Source organism: Lemur catta, chromosome 13 (assembly GCF_020740605.2).
Source record: "Lemur catta isolate mLemCat1 chromosome 13, mLemCat1.pri, whole genome shotgun sequence".
Taxonomy (NCBI): domain Eukaryota; kingdom Metazoa; phylum Chordata; class Mammalia; order Primates; family Lemuridae; genus Lemur; species Lemur catta.
Window position 1 is genome coordinate 63,652,976 of NC_059140.1, and position 19,181 is coordinate 63,672,156.

At 34.8% G+C, this 19,181-nt stretch overlaps 1 protein-coding gene across 2 annotated transcripts in view; it reads left to right on the plus strand.

Moving 5' to 3' along the window:
- INTS6 (integrator complex subunit 6) overlaps window positions 1–19,181 on the plus strand; it is an 86,862-nt gene that overhangs the window by 64,210 nt on the left and 3,471 nt on the right. For both annotated transcript variants that reach the window (XM_045567465.1, XM_045567466.1), the window contains 10 exons: window positions 2,322–2,474; window positions 2,608–2,740; window positions 3,868–3,962; window positions 5,975–6,085; window positions 7,156–7,371; window positions 9,605–9,731; window positions 10,663–10,805; window positions 11,012–11,243; window positions 15,744–16,118; window positions 17,478–17,571. In XM_045567465.1, the coding sequence (XP_045423421.1) occupies window positions 2,322–2,474; window positions 2,608–2,740; window positions 3,868–3,962; window positions 5,975–6,085; window positions 7,156–7,371; window positions 9,605–9,731; window positions 10,663–10,805; window positions 11,012–11,243; window positions 15,744–16,118; window positions 17,478–17,571 (1,679 nt within the window). The remainder of the gene's footprint in view (window positions 1–2,321; window positions 2,475–2,607; window positions 2,741–3,867; window positions 3,963–5,974; window positions 6,086–7,155; window positions 7,372–9,604; window positions 9,732–10,662; window positions 10,806–11,011; window positions 11,244–15,743; window positions 16,119–17,477; window positions 17,572–19,181) is intronic.

Sequence of the window (19,181 nt, forward strand, 5' to 3'; positions counted from 1 at the left end):
GAGTTCAAGGAATGATTGAAGATGTTTTTAACAGAGTGCTACTTTAGAAAAATTGGGTGGTGGTTATATGCAGTAAATCAGAAGGAGATGAGTTGGAAGGGCAGGTAGGTTACCTGGAGGGCTTCTTGATATAGCTCACATAAGAGATATTAAGAGTTTGAATTAAAATGATGGAAGAGGAATCATAAGAAAGAGATAATATTGGAAAGAACTGGCAAAATTTAGTAACTGAAGGCTATTAGAGGGGAAATGAAATTTTTATAAATTATAATAGTATTTCAAACAAGAAGTATTGCTACTGAAATGAAATGTGATTTATTAGAGACTGGTTGTGAATTTGAGCATAACTACCAGTTATTAGCTGTGTGCCTTTGGTTAATTATCTTCTCTAAGCTTCAGTTTCCCATTTCTTAAATGGAGACAGTAGCTCCTATTTCATAGGATTGTTTTGGGGATTAAACAAAATGTTATGCAAAATTTTCTTTCCAAGTTCTAGAGATACTTCCCTCCACTTTTCATCTTGGATCTCAATATTTTTATACAAAAAATAAGTGCATTTTATGGACTGATTCAATAAGCTATGTGGTCAGGTGCATGCTAGGCACAGGAGCACAAGATGAGTAAAATAGTGCTTACCCTCTTGAATGTCAGACATGCACATATAGAGTACAGTGTGCCGACTGTAATAAGGGTGGAGCAGAGCCAACAGAGGTGGAGCCTGAATACCGTGGTGTATGTTTGGGGTACAGGCTGGGGAGGGGATGTCAGGGAAGAAGTCTCTTGGAGGTTGATACTTGCCAACTCATTCTTCAATACTTAATTTGTTTGCAACATGCAAGGGAGAAAATAATAAAGCAGTCAGGGTTGACGTGTGAAACACAGGCGTGAAAGATGATGACCTTTTGGGACAATTGTAAGTAGTTGGTGTGGCTAGAGCATAGAGTCTGTAAGGGGTGGTGGTGGAAAGGCAGATCTTTGTATGTGATACTAAGGGTCAGGGCCCTATTTTTAGGTGATTGGCTACTACCAGTACCAAATAATGTTAGACAGGGAAATTATAAGATGATACTTCTGTTTCACGGCCATAGGACTGATTGGAGAAGGGTTGACTAGTTAGGGAGAATAATTAAAAAGCAGTTGTACTAGTCTAATATGAGAAATGATGAAGTCCTGAATTAAAGATGTAAGAAATAAAAGATACATTTCTAGAGAGATGAGAATTTAGTGTTGACATAAGGCAGCAACTAGTACAGAGTACCTGCCTTGTTTATGTGTTCTGGTAAGTGCCTTAGAATTTGTGGTATCATTTTAGCTAGGTCTTTGTGACAGTTAAACATGGAGGATGAGGGGGAGATATCAAGGATAAATAACATCTTGGTTTTTAGAACAGGTATTGTGGTTTGGGGGACAAATAACAAATTGGACGTAATGTATCTGAGGGACCTGTGGAAGATTATGGTTACGTCCAGTAGGTAGTTGGATACATAAGCAGAATGAGAAAAATCTGGTTCTAACACAATAGATTTGGGAGCCACCGGGATATAAAGTAAGTGGGGCCAATAGAGTCTGTTATAGCTATGAAATTTCAAATTATTTCCTCAAGGTTCATATCTTGTTCACAATTAGTGAGATTTTAGGAAGGGAGACTGCTAAGGGGCAAATAAGGGAGTAATATACCTTTTTTTAAAAAACAGTGTTAAGTGTTTTATATCTCTAGAATAGGGATCTCCAAAGTAGGGTGTGTATACCACAGGGATTACCAAAACAATTGCTGGAATAGGGAATGAAACATTAGAACTTCTATTTGTTTGTTTTGCTCCTATTTTAATATTATTTTGGTATAGATTTTAATTATACATGTAATATTATAAATAATCTAGAATATATATTCGAATGTATATTCAAAACTGATCAAGGTATATGATTAGTTTGGAGGCCACTACTCTGTATAAGTAATTAAATTGCTACAAATGAAGACTTATGGAAGTTTCTATACATTTATTGTTTCTTAGATGTAAAAATTAATGAATACTCATTGGATTCCAAAATTTTGCATTTAACTTCTGATAAATTTGATTTTAAGACCTAAAAAGATTTCATTTTGTATAGATTTTGAAGTGTTTGTCTTTTTCTTGTGAATGTTATATAATTTAGGCATTGCATTTTCAAGTATTTTCTTTCAGCTTATTGTGCTTTTAGCAGTAAATCAAACTTTACTAGCAAAACTGAGGAACTGAGTAAATTTTGATAGTGAGGGATACTGAAAAGTGAGTGCTTCTGGCGTTTTGTGTAAGTAGTAATAATAAGGCTTTTTCCTCTAGCCACCTCGTACATCTCATCCTGTAGTGAAGTTTTCCTGTACAGACTGTGAACCAATGGTTATTGACAAACTTCCTTTTGACAAATATGAGTTGGAACCTTCACCACTGACTCAGTTTATCCTGGAAAGGAAATCTCCTCAAACATGTTGGCAGGTGAGCCGAATGACAATAGTGATTTAAAAATTTAAGTGAGGTGTTTCTTAAAATGCTAAATTGAACCAATGGTTTATATAACATTCTTTAAAGGTTGCTAAATATAAAGCTTTAACCACTCCTTCTTTAACAGGTATATGTGAGCAATAGTGCAAAATATAGTGAACTTGGTCATCCTTTTGGTTACTTGAAAGCCAGCACAGCACTAAACTGTGTCAATTTATTTGTGATGCCTTACAATTATCCAGTCCTTCTTCCCCTCTTAGGTAAGTTGTTTTTGTCACATTCTCTGTGACTCAGCATATATAAAAATTCTCCTAAACACAAATGTTGGGAACATTTCTTCATCATTTTTTCTTGTCTTCTGGAAATTAAGGAAAATATTTTAAATATTCTGAAATGTTAAACCTACTAAAGAAATAATTATAAGAACCGGTTCATGTTTGTGGTAAATTGAAAGTTGGTATTGAAACACCTTTTAGTCTCCAGATTAATAATGTTATTATATTTTAAAATTAAAGATTCTAATTTTTCTGCAAGTTAGATTTCTAACAGTCTTAGAATTGGGAATGTAGGCTTTCTGTTTGGTACATAAGGCATTTTGTAGTCACAAGATCTGAGTGCATTTTCTAAGAATTTGTCTGTAATTTTCATTTGGCAATTTTTTTTAAATGAAGAAATTTGTTCCAGAGTAATATGATAAAAGCCTAAAGTTAAAAGTTACAGTCAAAATATTAGTAGATATATTTTATAGAAAACATGCATACTTTTGTTTCCTTCCTCAGATCTATTTTGTGTCTAGATCTAGGCAGGACATAGATTTTCCTTGCACATTTTCTGATTCTGCATTATTACATGTAATTTTAGACCGTAATTGGCACCTTTTTATTTTTGAAATGGTATTACAAATAGAAAATGCCAGAGCAGAAATTTTACTATGTTTAATTTTGTTAAAAACTTATGTTTGGCCAGGCGCAGTGGCTCATCCCTGTAACCCCAGCACTTTGGGAGACTGAGGCAGGAGGATCGCTTGAGGCCAGGAGTTTGAGACCAGCCTTAGCAAGAGCCAGATCCCGTCTCTACAAAAAATAGAAAAATTAGCTGGGCATGGTAGCATGCACCTGTAGTCCCAGGTACTCCGGAGACTGAGGCAGGAAGATTGCTTGACCCTAGGAGTTTGAGGTTGAAATGAAGTGAAATGTGATGAGGCCACAACACTCTAGCCTGGGCAACAGAGTGGAGACTGTGTCTCAAAAAAAATAAATAAATAAAAGTCTTATGTCTTTTGTTATCTCTCACACATAACAAAGCAAACTTTAAAAAGGAAACTTTGGCTTGATTTATGTGTAAAAACAATGAGTGATGATAGTTCATTTGTATTATACATTTCTAGATGACCTGTTTAAAGTGCATAAAGCAAAACCAACGTTGAAATGGAGACAGTCATTTGAAAGTTATTTAAAGACAATGCCTCCCTACTATCTCGGGGTAAGAATATTATTGTTAAAAGTAGAACTTGTTATAAAATTTTTTAATAGGCTTATAGTTTATTATAGGTATTGTAAACTTTTATTTATTGCTGGTATAGATTATATGGTATGAAAATTGAGTGTACAAACGACCAATACAGATGTAATGGTAAAGATAGGTTTCAGCAATTTGGAGAAATGATGATAGTGGTGATCATGAGAACATTTATATACTGCTTACTCTAGGCCAGGTACTGTCCTAAGCACTTTATATGTGTTAACATCATTTAATTCATATAGTTACCCTATGAGGTAGAAATGATACTATTTAATAGATGAAAAAACTAAGGTACTAAAAGATTAAATAACGTGTCCAAGGCTACATAGCTAATACATGGTGGTTATGAGGGGGACTGGAATTCAGTCTGCCTTTAAGAATTTAGGCTTTTAACCTTGACTGTTGTACTACCTTTTCAAATGGCAGTTTTGTGATTATAGTCATCCCTCGGGTTCTGTGAGGGACTGGTTCCAGGACCCTCCTGTGGATGCCAGAATCCATGGATGCTCAAGTCCCTTATATAAAATGGCATAGTATTTGCACAGAACTTATGCACATCTTCCTATATACTTTGAATCACTTTTAGATTACTTATTAGATCTAAGACAGTGTAAATGTTATGTGTAAATAGTTGTTACACTGTATTGTTTAGGGAATAATGTCAAGGCAAAAACAGTTTATACATGTTCAGTACAGATGCAACAATCCATTTTTATTTTTGCCAAATATTTTCGATCTGTAGTTGGTTGAATTCATGGAATGGGAAATTCACGGACACAGAGGGTTGACTATGTTTCTTTTTAAGGGTACAAAATGGTTTTTGTTGTATTATTTCTCAAATCTCCAGAAATACCTTTTTAGGTAGATAAATGTATATTTTCATAGAATCACATGCTTTTAGCAAACTTGATTGCTTTAAAACTAGTATGTCACAGTAGGTAAGACCAATAACATATTTTATTAAATAATTTATTTTGTTTGTGAAAAATAACTTTTTAACAAGAAGACCTAAACTAAAACCACCTTTACATATTACTTCTATTCATGCACTATTATTACAACACTTGGCTATAACTAATCTTTCTAAATCGTCACTAATATGATTAGATGATCAGTTTCCTGAGCTTTGAAAATCATGACATTTTATAATTTTAAGAGATAAGTTGTATTGAATGTCTAGCACACAGTGCCTGCCATGTAAAAGGGTGAAAAGGAAAAAACATACTTTGAATAGGAGCTGTTGCATATGTTGACTCATTTATGTTTTGTAGCAACCCCGAGGACTTAGCCGAAGGTAGATAGATATTAAATATCAGAGCTGGGATCTGATTCCAGTTTGACACCAGTGCTTATATACACTTTCTAATGTCAGTGGTTATCATCCTTTTTCTGGCTCTGTCCCATTCGCATATGCTAGACGCTCCTGCTAGTAATATTTTTTATTGCACAAAGAGGTTCTAAATCCCTCCTTAAAATTGAAAGGTTTTTTTTTTTTTTTTTTACTATACCACATCTATAATAAATATTAGACTGTATTTTTCTCCTGCTTATGTTTTCTTTGTTTGATTTTCAGCTCAGCCTATTATTACAGTAGTAGAAATCTTGTATTTTCTTTGAGTCCTTTTTACTTACTACCTAAGTTTTATCAGATCTAGCACAATGTTTCTCCTGTTCATTTCTTCCAAATTTAGTATCTCCCAGTGGTACTAAGATGTCCAACACTTCACCCTTCTTGCCCTAGGAATTATTATTACAGCCTCTAATCCTGTTCAGCTATTTCAAACTGCTTTTCATGCCACTGACAAACATTTTATTGAAATATAATTATGATTATATTATTACCTTGCTGAGGAAAAGAAGTAGAAATAATATTTTTGGAAAAAATTTTAAAACAAACCATATACATGGAACCATACATCTTATAACAAGTTTAATATTGAATGATGTTTCCTTGTTTCCTTTTTTTCCAATAGCCCTTGAAAAAAGCTGTTAGAATGATGGGAGCACCTAACCTAATAGCAGACAGTATGGAATATGGACTTAGTTACAGTGTCATTTCATACCTCAAAAAACTGAGTCAACAGGTAATGTCCAGAAGTAGAATGAGCCAGCAAGTATTTTGAGTGATGGTGGTTAAAAGATGCATAACAAGCTAGAAGCTAGTTCTTGGTGGTTCTAATGGAATTCCATTATATTAATGTATTACACTTTAAAGCCATTTATATCATATTAACATAATTCTGTCTCAAGTCCATGGCTGTACTGTTTTGAAATGTTAATTTTAAAGTTTTATAATCATTCCTGATTTATGAAAGTGGCTTTGTTTAATGTGCCCCTAGACTTCCTATATGTGAACATTATTTATGTTACTTTTTGAGAACTAAAAAAATAGGTTTTGCTTTATGTTTTAAAACCAGATTTTTCTTTCAAAATGGGAGGGTTTTTTTTTTTACTTTTTATTTTTTATTTTAAGATAAAGGCAACTCTTCTGGATAAAATGGGAGTTCTTTTGAAATGTTTATAAAAATACTGAATTTTGTCCTTCTTGCCATAAATCACATTTATAAAACTATGGTAGTCAAGCAGTATACAACTTAACTGATTGCCAAATTATTACCGTGTTATGAAATATATTATTTTTCCAGTACCTCTGACATCTGTAACTACTAATCAGGATACACTTTGGGAGGAGTCAAAATACTGCTATTTGCTTTCTAGTGAAGAAACTATCATTATTTGCCATATATATGAACATTTATTTGTTTAAGTGCTAATAACAATGTTTTTAAGTAAAAATTGATGATTTTTTTTTCTAATTTTTAGTCGCCTGAATTGGGAATATACATATGCATTTAGGGTACATTTATATTTCATGGTTTAAGTGTAATGGGTATTAATAAATAAAATAACAGTTGAAATTATTTGTCCTGCTTCAAAAACTTAGAGTTGTAATGATTTAATATCATAAGATAATTATTGTTTAAACTATGTTTAGTTTACCCAGTACTTGATATAAACTATGCTAATTGTTTTTAATTTCTTATATACTTCTAAAAATATAATAAATATTTAATTTATAGAAGACCATAACCATTAATATCTGGTTTATCAATTTAGATTATATCAAGATAATTTTTGTTTATTTTTACTTTAGGCCAAAATAGAATCTGATCGAGTCATCGGTTCTGTAGGCAAAAAAGTAGTACAGGAAACGGGAATTAAAGTCCGAAGCCGGTCACATGGTTTATCAATGGCATATAGGAAAGATTTTCAACAACTGCTCCAGGGAATTTCAGAGGATGTCCCTCACAGACTGCTAGACCTTAATATGAAGGAATACACTGGGTTCCAAGTTGCTTTGCTGAATAAGGTAATAGTCATAGTAATTTAGTACTACTCTAGTTATGTTCTGTTGTGTTGTTGAATAAATCAAATTTTTTGTTAACTGACATTGTCCAAACTTTAAAAAGTACTTCTAATACCACCACAGAATGATCATTATACTATTGTTGAAGCATCAGATTTTAGAATTAAAACAAACTTTGTACATGGCATGTGAATGAATGGATGGATTGATGAAGAATAAACTAACCATTCATTTTATAGATGAGAAAACAGACTTAGAGAGATTGCCTAAAGATACATAGCTGATGGTAGAATTCACTGTAGTTTGGTACTTTATACTGATGACCTTAGGCCCACAGCATGATCCTAAAATGCAAATATCTTCATTCCAGCAGCCTTTTTGTAGAAATAGGCAAGCTGATTCTGAAATTTATATGGAAATGTAAAGGTCCTAGACTAGCTAAACCAATTTTGGAAAAGAAGAATAAAGTTGGAGCATTTACATCATCTGATTTTAAAACTTACTATAAAACTATAATGATTGACACAGTATGGTGTTGTCATAAGGATAAACATAAATGAGTGGAATTGAATCTAGATGTAGGTCCTCACACATATCAATTAATTTTTAATAAAGGTGCTAAAATAATAAATGGTGCTAGAACAATTGGATATCCATATGCAAAATAATGAATTTGATCCTTTAACTCACATTACTTGAAGTGGTCATGATCTTAAATGTTAAGAACTAAAACTGTAAACTTCTAGAAGAAAATATTGGAGAAAATCCTTGTATTGTTGGGTTAGCAAAGATTTCTAAAATACAACACACAAGCACAAAACAAAAAATGTCCATAAGTTGAACATGACTAAAGTTAAAAAAAAAAATTTGTTCTTTAAAAGAAACTTTATTTTTTCAACAGGCAAGGTACAGCTTGGGAGAAAATCATATATTGAATAAAGGACTTGTACCAAAACATATATAAAGAGCTCATACAACTCAATAATAAAAAGACAAACGTCCCAATAAAAATGGGCAAAATATTTGAACAGATGCTTGACAAAAGAAAATTTACAAATGCACATAGGAATATGAAGAAATGCTCAACCTTATCAGTTATTAGGGAAATGCAAATTAAAACCATAATGAGATACCACCAGAATGGCTAAAATTTTTAAAAGCCTGAAAAATACCAGGTGTTGATGAGGATGTGGAGCAACTGGAACTCTTTATACGTTACTGATAGAAAATAGTTTGTATTTTCTTAAGAAGTTAAACATATATTTTCTTACAACCAGCAATTCTATTTGTAGGTATCTACCCAAGAGAAATGAAAATATATGTCTATATAAAGGCTTAGTATACAAATGTTCATAGCAGCATTATTCATAAATTAGACAAAAAACTGGAAACAATCCAAGCGTCCATCAACTGGTATAACAAATGTGGTATAACTATATAATGGAATACGACTCTGGAATCAAAAGGAACAGACTGCTTATACAAAAACAATATGATTGAATCCAGAAACATGCTAAGTGAAAGAAGTCATACAAAAAACTCAGATATTGCAAAATTGCATTTATAAAATGGAATTTAGAAAGACAGAAAGCAGATCCAGAGGTTGCCTGGGAATAGGAATAGTGATTGACTACAAATGGGTACAAGGAACTTTTTGGAATGGTGCAAGTGTTTTGTTTTTTAAATAGAGATTGGGGGTGGGGGTCACACTAATGTTGCCCAGGCTGGTCTTGAACTCCTTGACTCAAGCAATCTGCATTGGCCTCTCAAAATGCTGGGATTACAGGCATAAGCCACCATACCCAGCCCTTTGGATAGTGGGATTGTAATGATGGTTTCACAACTATACCTTTACTAAGTCATCAAACTGCATACTTAAAATGGGTGATTTTATGGTGTGTAAATTTTATACCAAAGCTGTTTTCTAAAAATCTTCAGTTTTTAAAATTTGGAAATTTGCTTTTACTTATATGAGTTTACTTCTGTTATCCAGAATATTTAATAAAATCTTTAGAGTTAGATGTGAATTTGAGATTGTTTAGTTGAACTCACTGTCAAATTTCCATCTTTTGGCCGTAAAACTGTACATTAAGATTGTATCATATGTCTTTATTTTACTTTTTAAAGCTAACTACTTACATATCTTATTTCCAAATAAATGCTGCAGGCTAAAGATTTTAGTCTCTTTTAATTCTATGTTTGACAATGAATTTTGTCCTTTAATGTTTTTCAATAGGATTTGAAGCCACAAACATTTAGAAATGCTTATGACATACCGAGACGAAATCTTTTGGATCACTTAACAAGAATGAGATCTAATCTTTTGAAGAGCACCCGTAGGTTTCTTAAAGGACAGGATGAAGGTTAGATCATGGTTTTAATATTGGTATTTTTAATATTTTTTTCTTTATAGTCTGAAAAAGCATAGTAAGGTAATGTAAATTTTGAAGAATTATTACAGTAGTGTTTATATTCTCATTGGAAATTCAAACAGATGAATTAAAAGGTTAGTCATCCCTAATTCTCTATCCTCCTTCCTATTGTTATTGTTGCCCCAAATTTTCTTCCCTAGAAGTAACAATCTTTGCTATAGTTTAATTTTCTTTTTAGCTTTCCTCATGTGTTTGTGCACAGACACGCCCCTACACACACACACACACACACACACACACACACACACACACACACACACACACACACACACACACACACACACACACACACACGTGTCATTTTCTTGAGATATACTAGTCTCTGATGGTTCAACTCTGAATGACCAGTTACATGGCATGTTCTGATATTTCCCTGAGCTGTATCCATGGCACCTATCATAAATCAAGTCACGCGAGGCTTTAACCCTTGCCATCTGATTTAAGCATTCTAATAATAACTTTATATAAAAAGGGTTATCTGTGTGACTTCTCTTTTTTACTCTTCTATACTTGTGTTTTCTACAAAATCTACTATAATTAAATTCTGTTAATTTGGAATAGAGTAGAAGAGATAAACCTTTTCATGGTAAAATCATACATATTATTCTGTGTACTGAAATTAACTGCAGTATTTTTGTTTTATTTAGAAGATGAAATAAGTATTTTAAATTTTATTTTAAAAGTCTGAAAGACTATGCCATAGTATTTATAATTGCACCAAACTAATTTAGAATATGTGGTAGGGGAGGACTCTTCTTGGGTAATACTAGGTAGCATTCATATTTCAGAAGACATTATTTGATAATGAAATGGAGTGTAGTTTTAGTGAGGTTAACTTTTGTTGTTGTATTCTGTTTGAAAGATCAAGTACATAGTGTTCCTATAGCACAAATGGGGAATTACCAGGAATACCTCAAGCAAGTACCTTCTCCACTAAGAGAACTTGATCCTGATCAGCCTCGAAGGTTGCATACGTTTGGAAATCCCTTTAAGCTGGATAAAAAGGTAATTTTGAAATGTTCTGTGACATAATTTGTTTGTGGCAGACATTGTCAATTTAACAGTTAACTCTGAAGTAAGCCGAAGCTATTTTCCTGGTAGAGTAATAAATGTCAACATAGTTGGAAGATAGTTGTTTTAATTGGAATTGGGATTGGTTATGTGGTTTAAACATTATATGTAAATCTAAGAAAATTCTTTTTTTGTTATAGGGTATGATGATAGATGAAGCAGATGAATTTGTAGCTGGACCTCAGAATAAACATAAACGGCCTGGAGAACCAAATATGCAAGGGATCCCTAAAAGACGTCGGTGTATGTCTCCACTCCTAAGGGGCAGACAGCAGAATCCTGTTGTGAACAATCATATTGGGGGAAAAGGACCACCTGCACCTATGGCTCCAGCACAGCCAGATCTTATTAAATCCTTTCCTCTTCATAAAAGTAAGTTATTTTGTTTGTTTATTTATTTTAAATATTATTTGCTGCTTTTTGGTTCCTTTTCAGAGAAGACATATTTTTGTCATAGATTATAGAAAAAAACTGATCAGTAGAGTCCAGTGAGTATCTAGAGAAGGTATTTGTTTATTCTAAAATAGCATGTAATCATGTTTGTATGTCTTTTTAATGTACATTTGTTGAACATTTCACATATTTATGATGCTTTATTAACTATCATGCTCTAAAATATCATTTGTACATCTTAAGTATTTCCAAGTAATAGTTTTGAAAAGGCCGTTATCACTATGCACAGAAAGATGATTTTCAACTTCATTTTAATTCAGGGGTGAGGAACCTGCAGCCTTGGGGACCACATGTGGCCTTCTGGATCCTTGAGTGCTGCCTTTTGACTGAATCCAAATTTTAGTTTTGGATTTGTTTGAGGGGCTGCACTTGGGGATCTGGAGGGCTACATGTGGCCTTGAGGCTGCAGGTTTTAATTCAACAACTAATTATTAAATACATATGCTATTTTGGACAATGCTAGGTTTTGAGGTCTAGCACTGAAGAAGATAGTAGTGATCTCTGACCTCATTTATAATCAGCAAGGAAAGAAAGTCATTGAACAGATAATTAAAAGTATGATGAATGTTACAAAAGAGAAGTGAAGTATATTGTGGAAGCATTTGGCAGGAGGATTCAACATAGTCTATGAGGTCAAGGCACTTTACTGAAGGAGTTATGTTTGAGGCAAAAGCTGTGCATTTGCCTATGCTAGAGTAGTAGCCTAAAAAGAGTATGTGTATAAAGTTAGGTATAAAGGTATGTAGAGGTACAAAGTAAAAAGAAGGACATTGAGGGAACAGAAAGAATTCGTTATAGCAAGGGTGTTGGGCATGAGATAAAGCAAGAACTGAAAGATGGGAGCCAGATCATGGAGGGCCTTGAAAGCTATTGTCAATATTCTAAGGACAGTGAGCATGGTTTTTGAAAGGTGGTGACCTGATCTGATTAGCTGCCCTTTTTTTTTTTTTTTTTGAGATAGGGTCTCGCTGTGTTGCCCAGGCTGGAGTGCAGTGGCACAGTTCACAGCTCACTACAACCTTGAATTCCTGGGCTCAAGTGATCCTCCCACTTCAGCCTCCACAGTAGCCCTGATTAGCATTTCATAAAGACCAGGCTGACTGTAATGTGTGGAATATTATCAGGGAGGAGGAGAAATGAATGTAGGGAAACTCTAATGAATTAGTGAACTTACCAGTTATAGTGATCATACATAGCTTATAGCATCTTAACTGCAGAGAAGCCACATAGTATATACGTCCTGATGGAAGTATGCAGTACTACCTCCGAAGCAGTTTTAACCAAAACAGCCCCAACTGAACATGAAAGTGATCAAACCAATTTATAGGAAATACAGGGGATAGAGAAACATTGTTAAATGACAAAACAGAGATACAATTAGCAAAATTCTGATTGTAGAAAACTCAGCAGGACAAAGAATTTGTTGGGTTTTTTCCCCCAGGAAAAAAAATGCCTAGTAAGAAGAGAGGTACAGAAGGATTTTACAGATTCAAAGGTAGTTAAACAAATTGTAATGTACAGGCCTTAATTGACCCAGAATCAAACAAAATCAAACTTTTCCACAAACAGAAAATGTATAAGGTAATTGGAGACTATGGATACTGACTAGATAGTTGTTGTTATTAAATAATTATTATACATGCACAAGGACCAGTTAGGAAGAAACCCAGGGAACAAGATGCTGGTAACCTGGCAATGGGATTGCGAGAAGACTTTGTATTTGAGAAATACTTGGACATATCAACAAAGGACTTGGTGACTGGGTCTTGGGGCCATGGCAAGGGATGAGTAAGGCTTCTGTCCTGAGAAACACAGGGTGGGGTTGAAGAATAGTTGATAAATAAGTTGAGTTTAGAATTACATATTAGATAGTCAAGTAGAGATCCTAAGTTAGAGGATGAGTATTGAGTTTGGGGCTCAGGAAAGGAGTACTGGGCCAGAGGGGAAGGTATGAGAGGCAGCTAACTGCCCATTGGAGTGAATAAAATCTCACCAAGGGAAATTGTGAGAAGGAAAAAAGTCCAGAACCAGAACCTCAAAAGTGCCAAAGTTAAGAGGAGAAAGAGCATAAAAGGAGATTGAGACGGAGGAATCCTAGATGTAGGAGAAAATAGGGAAGAATTTAATGTCATGGAAGCTAAAGCGAAAGATAATTGAGTGGTTAGTGGTCTCAGATACTTAAACAGCTCACTTAAGAGGAATGGAAAGATCCAGTTGGTCTTCGGCTATCTTAGCAAGAGCAATTTCTGTGGAGTAAAGGGGACAGAAGCCTAAAAAGGCATTAAGGGAGGGAGGAGTGAGAAGTGAGAAAATGGAGACAATGAGTGTAAACAACCAGTTTAAGAAATTTAGCTATAAAAGGAAGGTGGAAAAGAGAGTGGTAGCCAGAAGAGTTTACACGGTTGAAAATGGTGATTTTGCTTTGTTCTTAAAATCAAAGACACTTGAGTGAGTTTAAATGCTGGTGATAGAACCAGTAGAGAGGAAGAGTTTCAAAATGAGAATGAGAGAAGGCATAATTGGCACAAAATCAGTGGAAGGCAAGAGGGAATGGTCCAGAGAGAGCACAGATGAAAGAATGCTGCCTCCAATGAAGCAGAATGAGTGGAGGTCCAGTTTAGTTGGGGAAGAAGTAGAAGAAATTTCTGGCCCACAGCTTTGCTTTTATTTCCTCTGTGAAGCGGGAGGTGATGTATACTGCTCAGAGGGAAGGGGAGATTGGGAAAGTTGGAGGTTTAAATATTTTTTGTGGGAAAGGGAGAAAAGGTTGTTATTGTAAGATAGGACAGAGAGTCCAAGTAGAGGTGGTGGCTGTGACCACTCTGTGGAGCCAGGGGCCCTATTTCTCCAGCAGTGCTCATCATTTCAAATGCAGGACTGGAGGAGGCAGATAGAGTGAGTCTTCAAATCTGGGGTTTTGCCTGGCAGGTGTCATGGGAAGACAATAGAACAAGAGAAATTAGAACATGGGCAAAAAGTGGTATATCTTGGGCTATAAGCCTGATACATAAGACAGTGGCTATCCAGAAGGGATCTGATTAATAGGAGGAAGAAAATAGAGGAAATGCTAGAGGAAAAGTCTGGCTGAGTTAAAGAGCAGTAGCAGGAGTACTGCAAAGATGTGGATTAAATTACAGATTCCCATTCATTCTGTCTGGGCTGGGGCTTAAGGAGGAGCATTTCTAGCAGGCTCTCTGATGGTGCTAATGCTGCTTGTCCACAGACTACACTTTGAGTGGTAAGGACCAAGAACAAAGTCAGGAGGGACTTGAAGGTGGAAGGAAGGCTGTGAACTGAGTGCCAGAGACATCAATGACTTACAGGCACGTGCCCTGGCATTCAATGTGAGATAGTGATGAGGAGAGAGTGTCAGTGGCATAGTGGAGTCTTAAAAGAGCAAGAGTTTTACAAGAGTGCATAGGAGAAATCTTGAAATGGCACTGGCAGGTGAGGGAATCAGTGATTCCGTGTCCTGATTTTAGGCCTATGGAAAGTATGTGAGAGAGAGTAATTTCTACTTCTGGTCTGAAAAGGAGAGCAGTTTATTATAGGAAAGGTGGGTTTCAGTTAAAGCATAAGTTGTTATAGAGAATATTCAGCAAAGAGGAGTTTGTAAATCATGGAATAAGATTTAGGAGAGAGTCAGGAATTTGGGGGATTTGTGGGGATGAGTGTACAGGGGCATGTGAGTAAATAGGAGCTTACATTTTAGGTGGTAAATGAGGACAGTAGAGAGCTTGGAGACTGGTGAGCAATCAGAGAACTTGAAATTCAGTTGCTTTCAGTTGGAACAAGTCTAATAATCTGGTGTTAAGTGGCAAGCTTGAACTCGTGGGGTCCAGTGGTCTAATGCACTGAAAGTAGGCACCAGGTTGCTCAGCATTGCTCAGTTAATGACGACTAACCGGATGGTTATAAGAAAAGAGTGCACGGTGAAACATGACCTGTTTAGTGGTATGTCCCCTGCAGAATTTGGGACAGTATAAACTCCTCAGTGTTCACTTTTGCCTCTGCAATGATAAGAGATGTGTAGGTCAGAGGTAAGTTGGAATGAGCTAGAGCTCTCTAGAGATGACCAGGATAATTTTGATCATATATATTTCACTAAAGTATCAAAAACCTACTTTATAAATAAAATTGCTATAGAATAAAGCAGAGAACTAAAAACTGGTTGAAATTGGCCTTATTTTTTTTCCCCAAGGGGAAAAATTGCATAGATTTTATAAATATTGTGAATGTTTCACTTTGAAATCCGCCATATCTTAGGCAAAGCTTAAGAACCATATCACGTTGTTTATTAATTTGCATTAATCAAGAAAATCAGTTGTGACTTGCTATAATGATATTCTTTTGTGGCTTGCTTTACTCTATGCTTTGAGATCAGATCTCATAATTTTTTCCCCTTATCTTTGTTTTTAGTTTCAGAGACCACTAATGATTCGACAGTAATAGATGATGTGGTTGAAAATCATGTTGCAGACCAACTTTCATCAGACATTACACCAAATGCTATGGATACTGAATTTTCAACATCTTCTCCAGCCAATTTACTGGAACGGCCAACCAATCATGCAGAGGCTCTTGGTCATGACCATTTAGGAACTAATGACCTCCATGTTGGTGGATTTTTAGAAAATCATGAGGAGCCAAGAGGTAAAGAACAATGTGCTGAAGAGAATATACCAGCATCTTCACTCAACAAAGGAAAGAAATTGATGCATTGCAGAAGCCATGAAGAGGTCAATACTGAACTAAAAGCACAAATAATGAAAGAGATCCGAAAGCCAGGAAGAAGTATGTATAATCAGAGATAAACGTCAGATTTGATTCTGTGTATACTTGCCCCTCCTCCCCCAAAGTCAAATAACTGAAAGCATAGACATGATTCAAGATCACTCTTGAACAACATCTGAGCTTTAAAAGATTTGATTCTTTATTCAGCTGACAAACACTGAATATCTGCTATGTCCAAGGTACTAAATAAGGTAGGCAGCAGAGACAAAGAGCGGAGGAGGACCACACAGATAAATTACACGTAGCTCCTAGTTTCTCACGTGAAAGGAACCCATAGTATTCTTCTAACTAGCAGCAGAATTTTATTTAATTATTTTATTTTATTTTTTAGAGACAGGGTCTCACTCTGTTGCCCAGGTTGGAGTGCATACAGTGGTGTGATCATGGCTCACTGCAACCTCACTCCTGGGCTCGAGGGATTCTTCTACTCAGCTTCCCAGGTAGCTGAGGCTACAGGTGGTCACCACCACACCTGGCTAATTTTTTTTTTAAGTGTTTGTAGAGTGGGGTCTGGCTGTGTTGCCCAGGCTGGTCTCAAACTCCTAGCCTCAAGCGATCCTCCTGCCTCAGCCTCCCAAAGTGCTGGGATTACAGGTGTGAGCCATCCTGCCTGGCCAGCAAAGGAATTTTAATATAGCAGCTAACTCAAAAAGATATATTGAAAATTAAATGACATTATGTCTATAAAGTTCTCGTAATAGTGCCTATCACTGTGTTTAAGGTTTAAACTGTGATAATGACCAGGATATGTTTAGGCCAGAAAAGTTATAAAAGCTATCTATATGACTACAAAAGAAGTAAAAAAAAAAAAAATTTAATACTACTGGCATTTGTTCAGGAGATGTTAACAGATCACCTGCTGTAATGGTAGTACAACGACCTGGGAGGGCCAGAAGTAGGTAAGAATCAGTCCTTGGCAAAGTTTTATGTGAAAATTTTCAACTGAAATAGCACACTTAACCTATTTGATTTTTCTTTTTTCCTCTTCCATTTACCGCCCATGTTAGCTGTAGTTTAGAATTTAAATTGTAAGGATGGATTTTTGTAAAGGCCACTTGCCTCTTATTTTTCAATGGTATTACCAAAAAGCTATTTACTCATCTTTCTAAGCTTTATATTTGATACCTCAATGGGAACTTTTACCAAAAAAGCAATATTGAACAAGTTGTTTTATCTTTGTTGATATATATTTTCTTTTATATATATATGTTAAAATGAATTATCAAATTTCATTATAAATATGAATGGTGAAATTTTTATGTAGAATGTTGTCTCTACATCTTAATCTAAACTACAATAGAAACATATTGAATAAGTACAAATGAAAGCCACTTAATTTTTCTTTTCTCTTATTTTAAGAATATGAAAGGATCTTCACTTTACTGAAGCATGTGCAAGGCAGTTTACAAACAAGACTAATATTTTTACAAAACGTCATTAAAGAAGCATCAAGGTAAGTATTGCACATTATGAAATGGTGATGAAACGAGTCCCCAGTTTATATAGGCAATATTTTAACAGTTTTGCACTTGCGTTGTTTATACATGTATATGACACACTCACATACAGATAAGTACTTACTATTTTTTAGTTTATTGAAAGTTCACTTAGAAAATAGCCCCATACAAATCTTCAGAAATTACAGACCTTTTCTCCCTGCAAATTACTATATACTTGCATAATTCTTTTTTCATCCTCTCTGTACTTTTGGGGGGGACTTTATATTTTACAGCCTTTAATTTTTCTTTTTATATATTAATATTAATTGGTGATTAGAAATAACTGAGAAAGGCAATATTTAAATGTAGTTCATTTTTACATGTAACGACACGTTATTAAGAGGACCAGAGTTAAACAAATGGGCCTTAATCTGATGACTGCCCTTCTGTATTTTTGGGTTCCACATCTGTGGATTCAGCCAACTGCAGATTGAACATATTCAAGAGAGAAAAATGGATGGATGGTTGTATCTGTACTGAACATGTACAGACTTTTTTTCTTGTCATTATTCCCTAAACAATACAGTGTAACAATTATTTATGTAGCATTTACACTGTATTAGGTTTTATAAGTAATCTAGAGATTAAAAACTATGGGAGGATATGGGTAAGTTATATGCAAATACTATGCCGTTTTATACAATATATAAGAGATGGAACATCCGTGGATTTTGGTATCTGTTGGGTGGGGGGGGGTCCTGGAACCAGTCCCCCGTGGACACCGAGGGACAACTATATAAAGAATCCAACATGGCCTAGGTTGTAAGTGATAACTATAAAGTGCAATCAGCTGGAAAGCATAGTTGTATGAGCTTAAAAGCTTTTTTTATTTTTCCTTCAAGATTAGAATTTTGGTATTATAAGAAAACTTAGGTTTATCTTATCTGACTATCTAAATGTAAACTAAACCCACCCTCTAATTGGTCCCCTTCTCTCTTCCATGCTACAAATAAAGGTTTTAAATAAAGCAGGTAATTTTGGAGGAGAGGGGGTGGCTAGAACATAGACCACTTTGAAGGATTAAGGCCATAACTTTTCATATTAATTTTGAGTATTTAACCTGTTCTCCTCTTTATGATAATGTTCTGTCAGCTCAAACCTCCCCATGGATTTAACTATATTCCTGATACCTGCACTCCACTTCAGCCACCTTTTAGAGAGTTGTATAATACTATGGTGGTGGCTATTCATATTAGCCTTCAAGTAGAGAGGAAGTTTTTTGGATATTCTAAAAAGCATCAGCAATATTAATCTTTCTGTTGATGAATACAGTTTTAGTCTACCTACATTTATTAATGAAAATTTTTAAAAATTGCTACTTGAACTTTAACTGCTTGCTACATCCTGTAGTATAGATGTCTAATTATCTTTGATTTGCTAGCTTATTTCTCCTTCCATTTTGTGGGGGACTGTATTTAATAATTATACTTTGTCCACATTCTTTTCAAAATTCAACTTTCAAAGATCATGAGAAGAAGCTATTGGAGTAATTGATTTGGAAGCCCAAATTTTGCTAGAGTATTTACAACCTGTGCATATATTAGTATTTTTTTTTTTGGTTGTG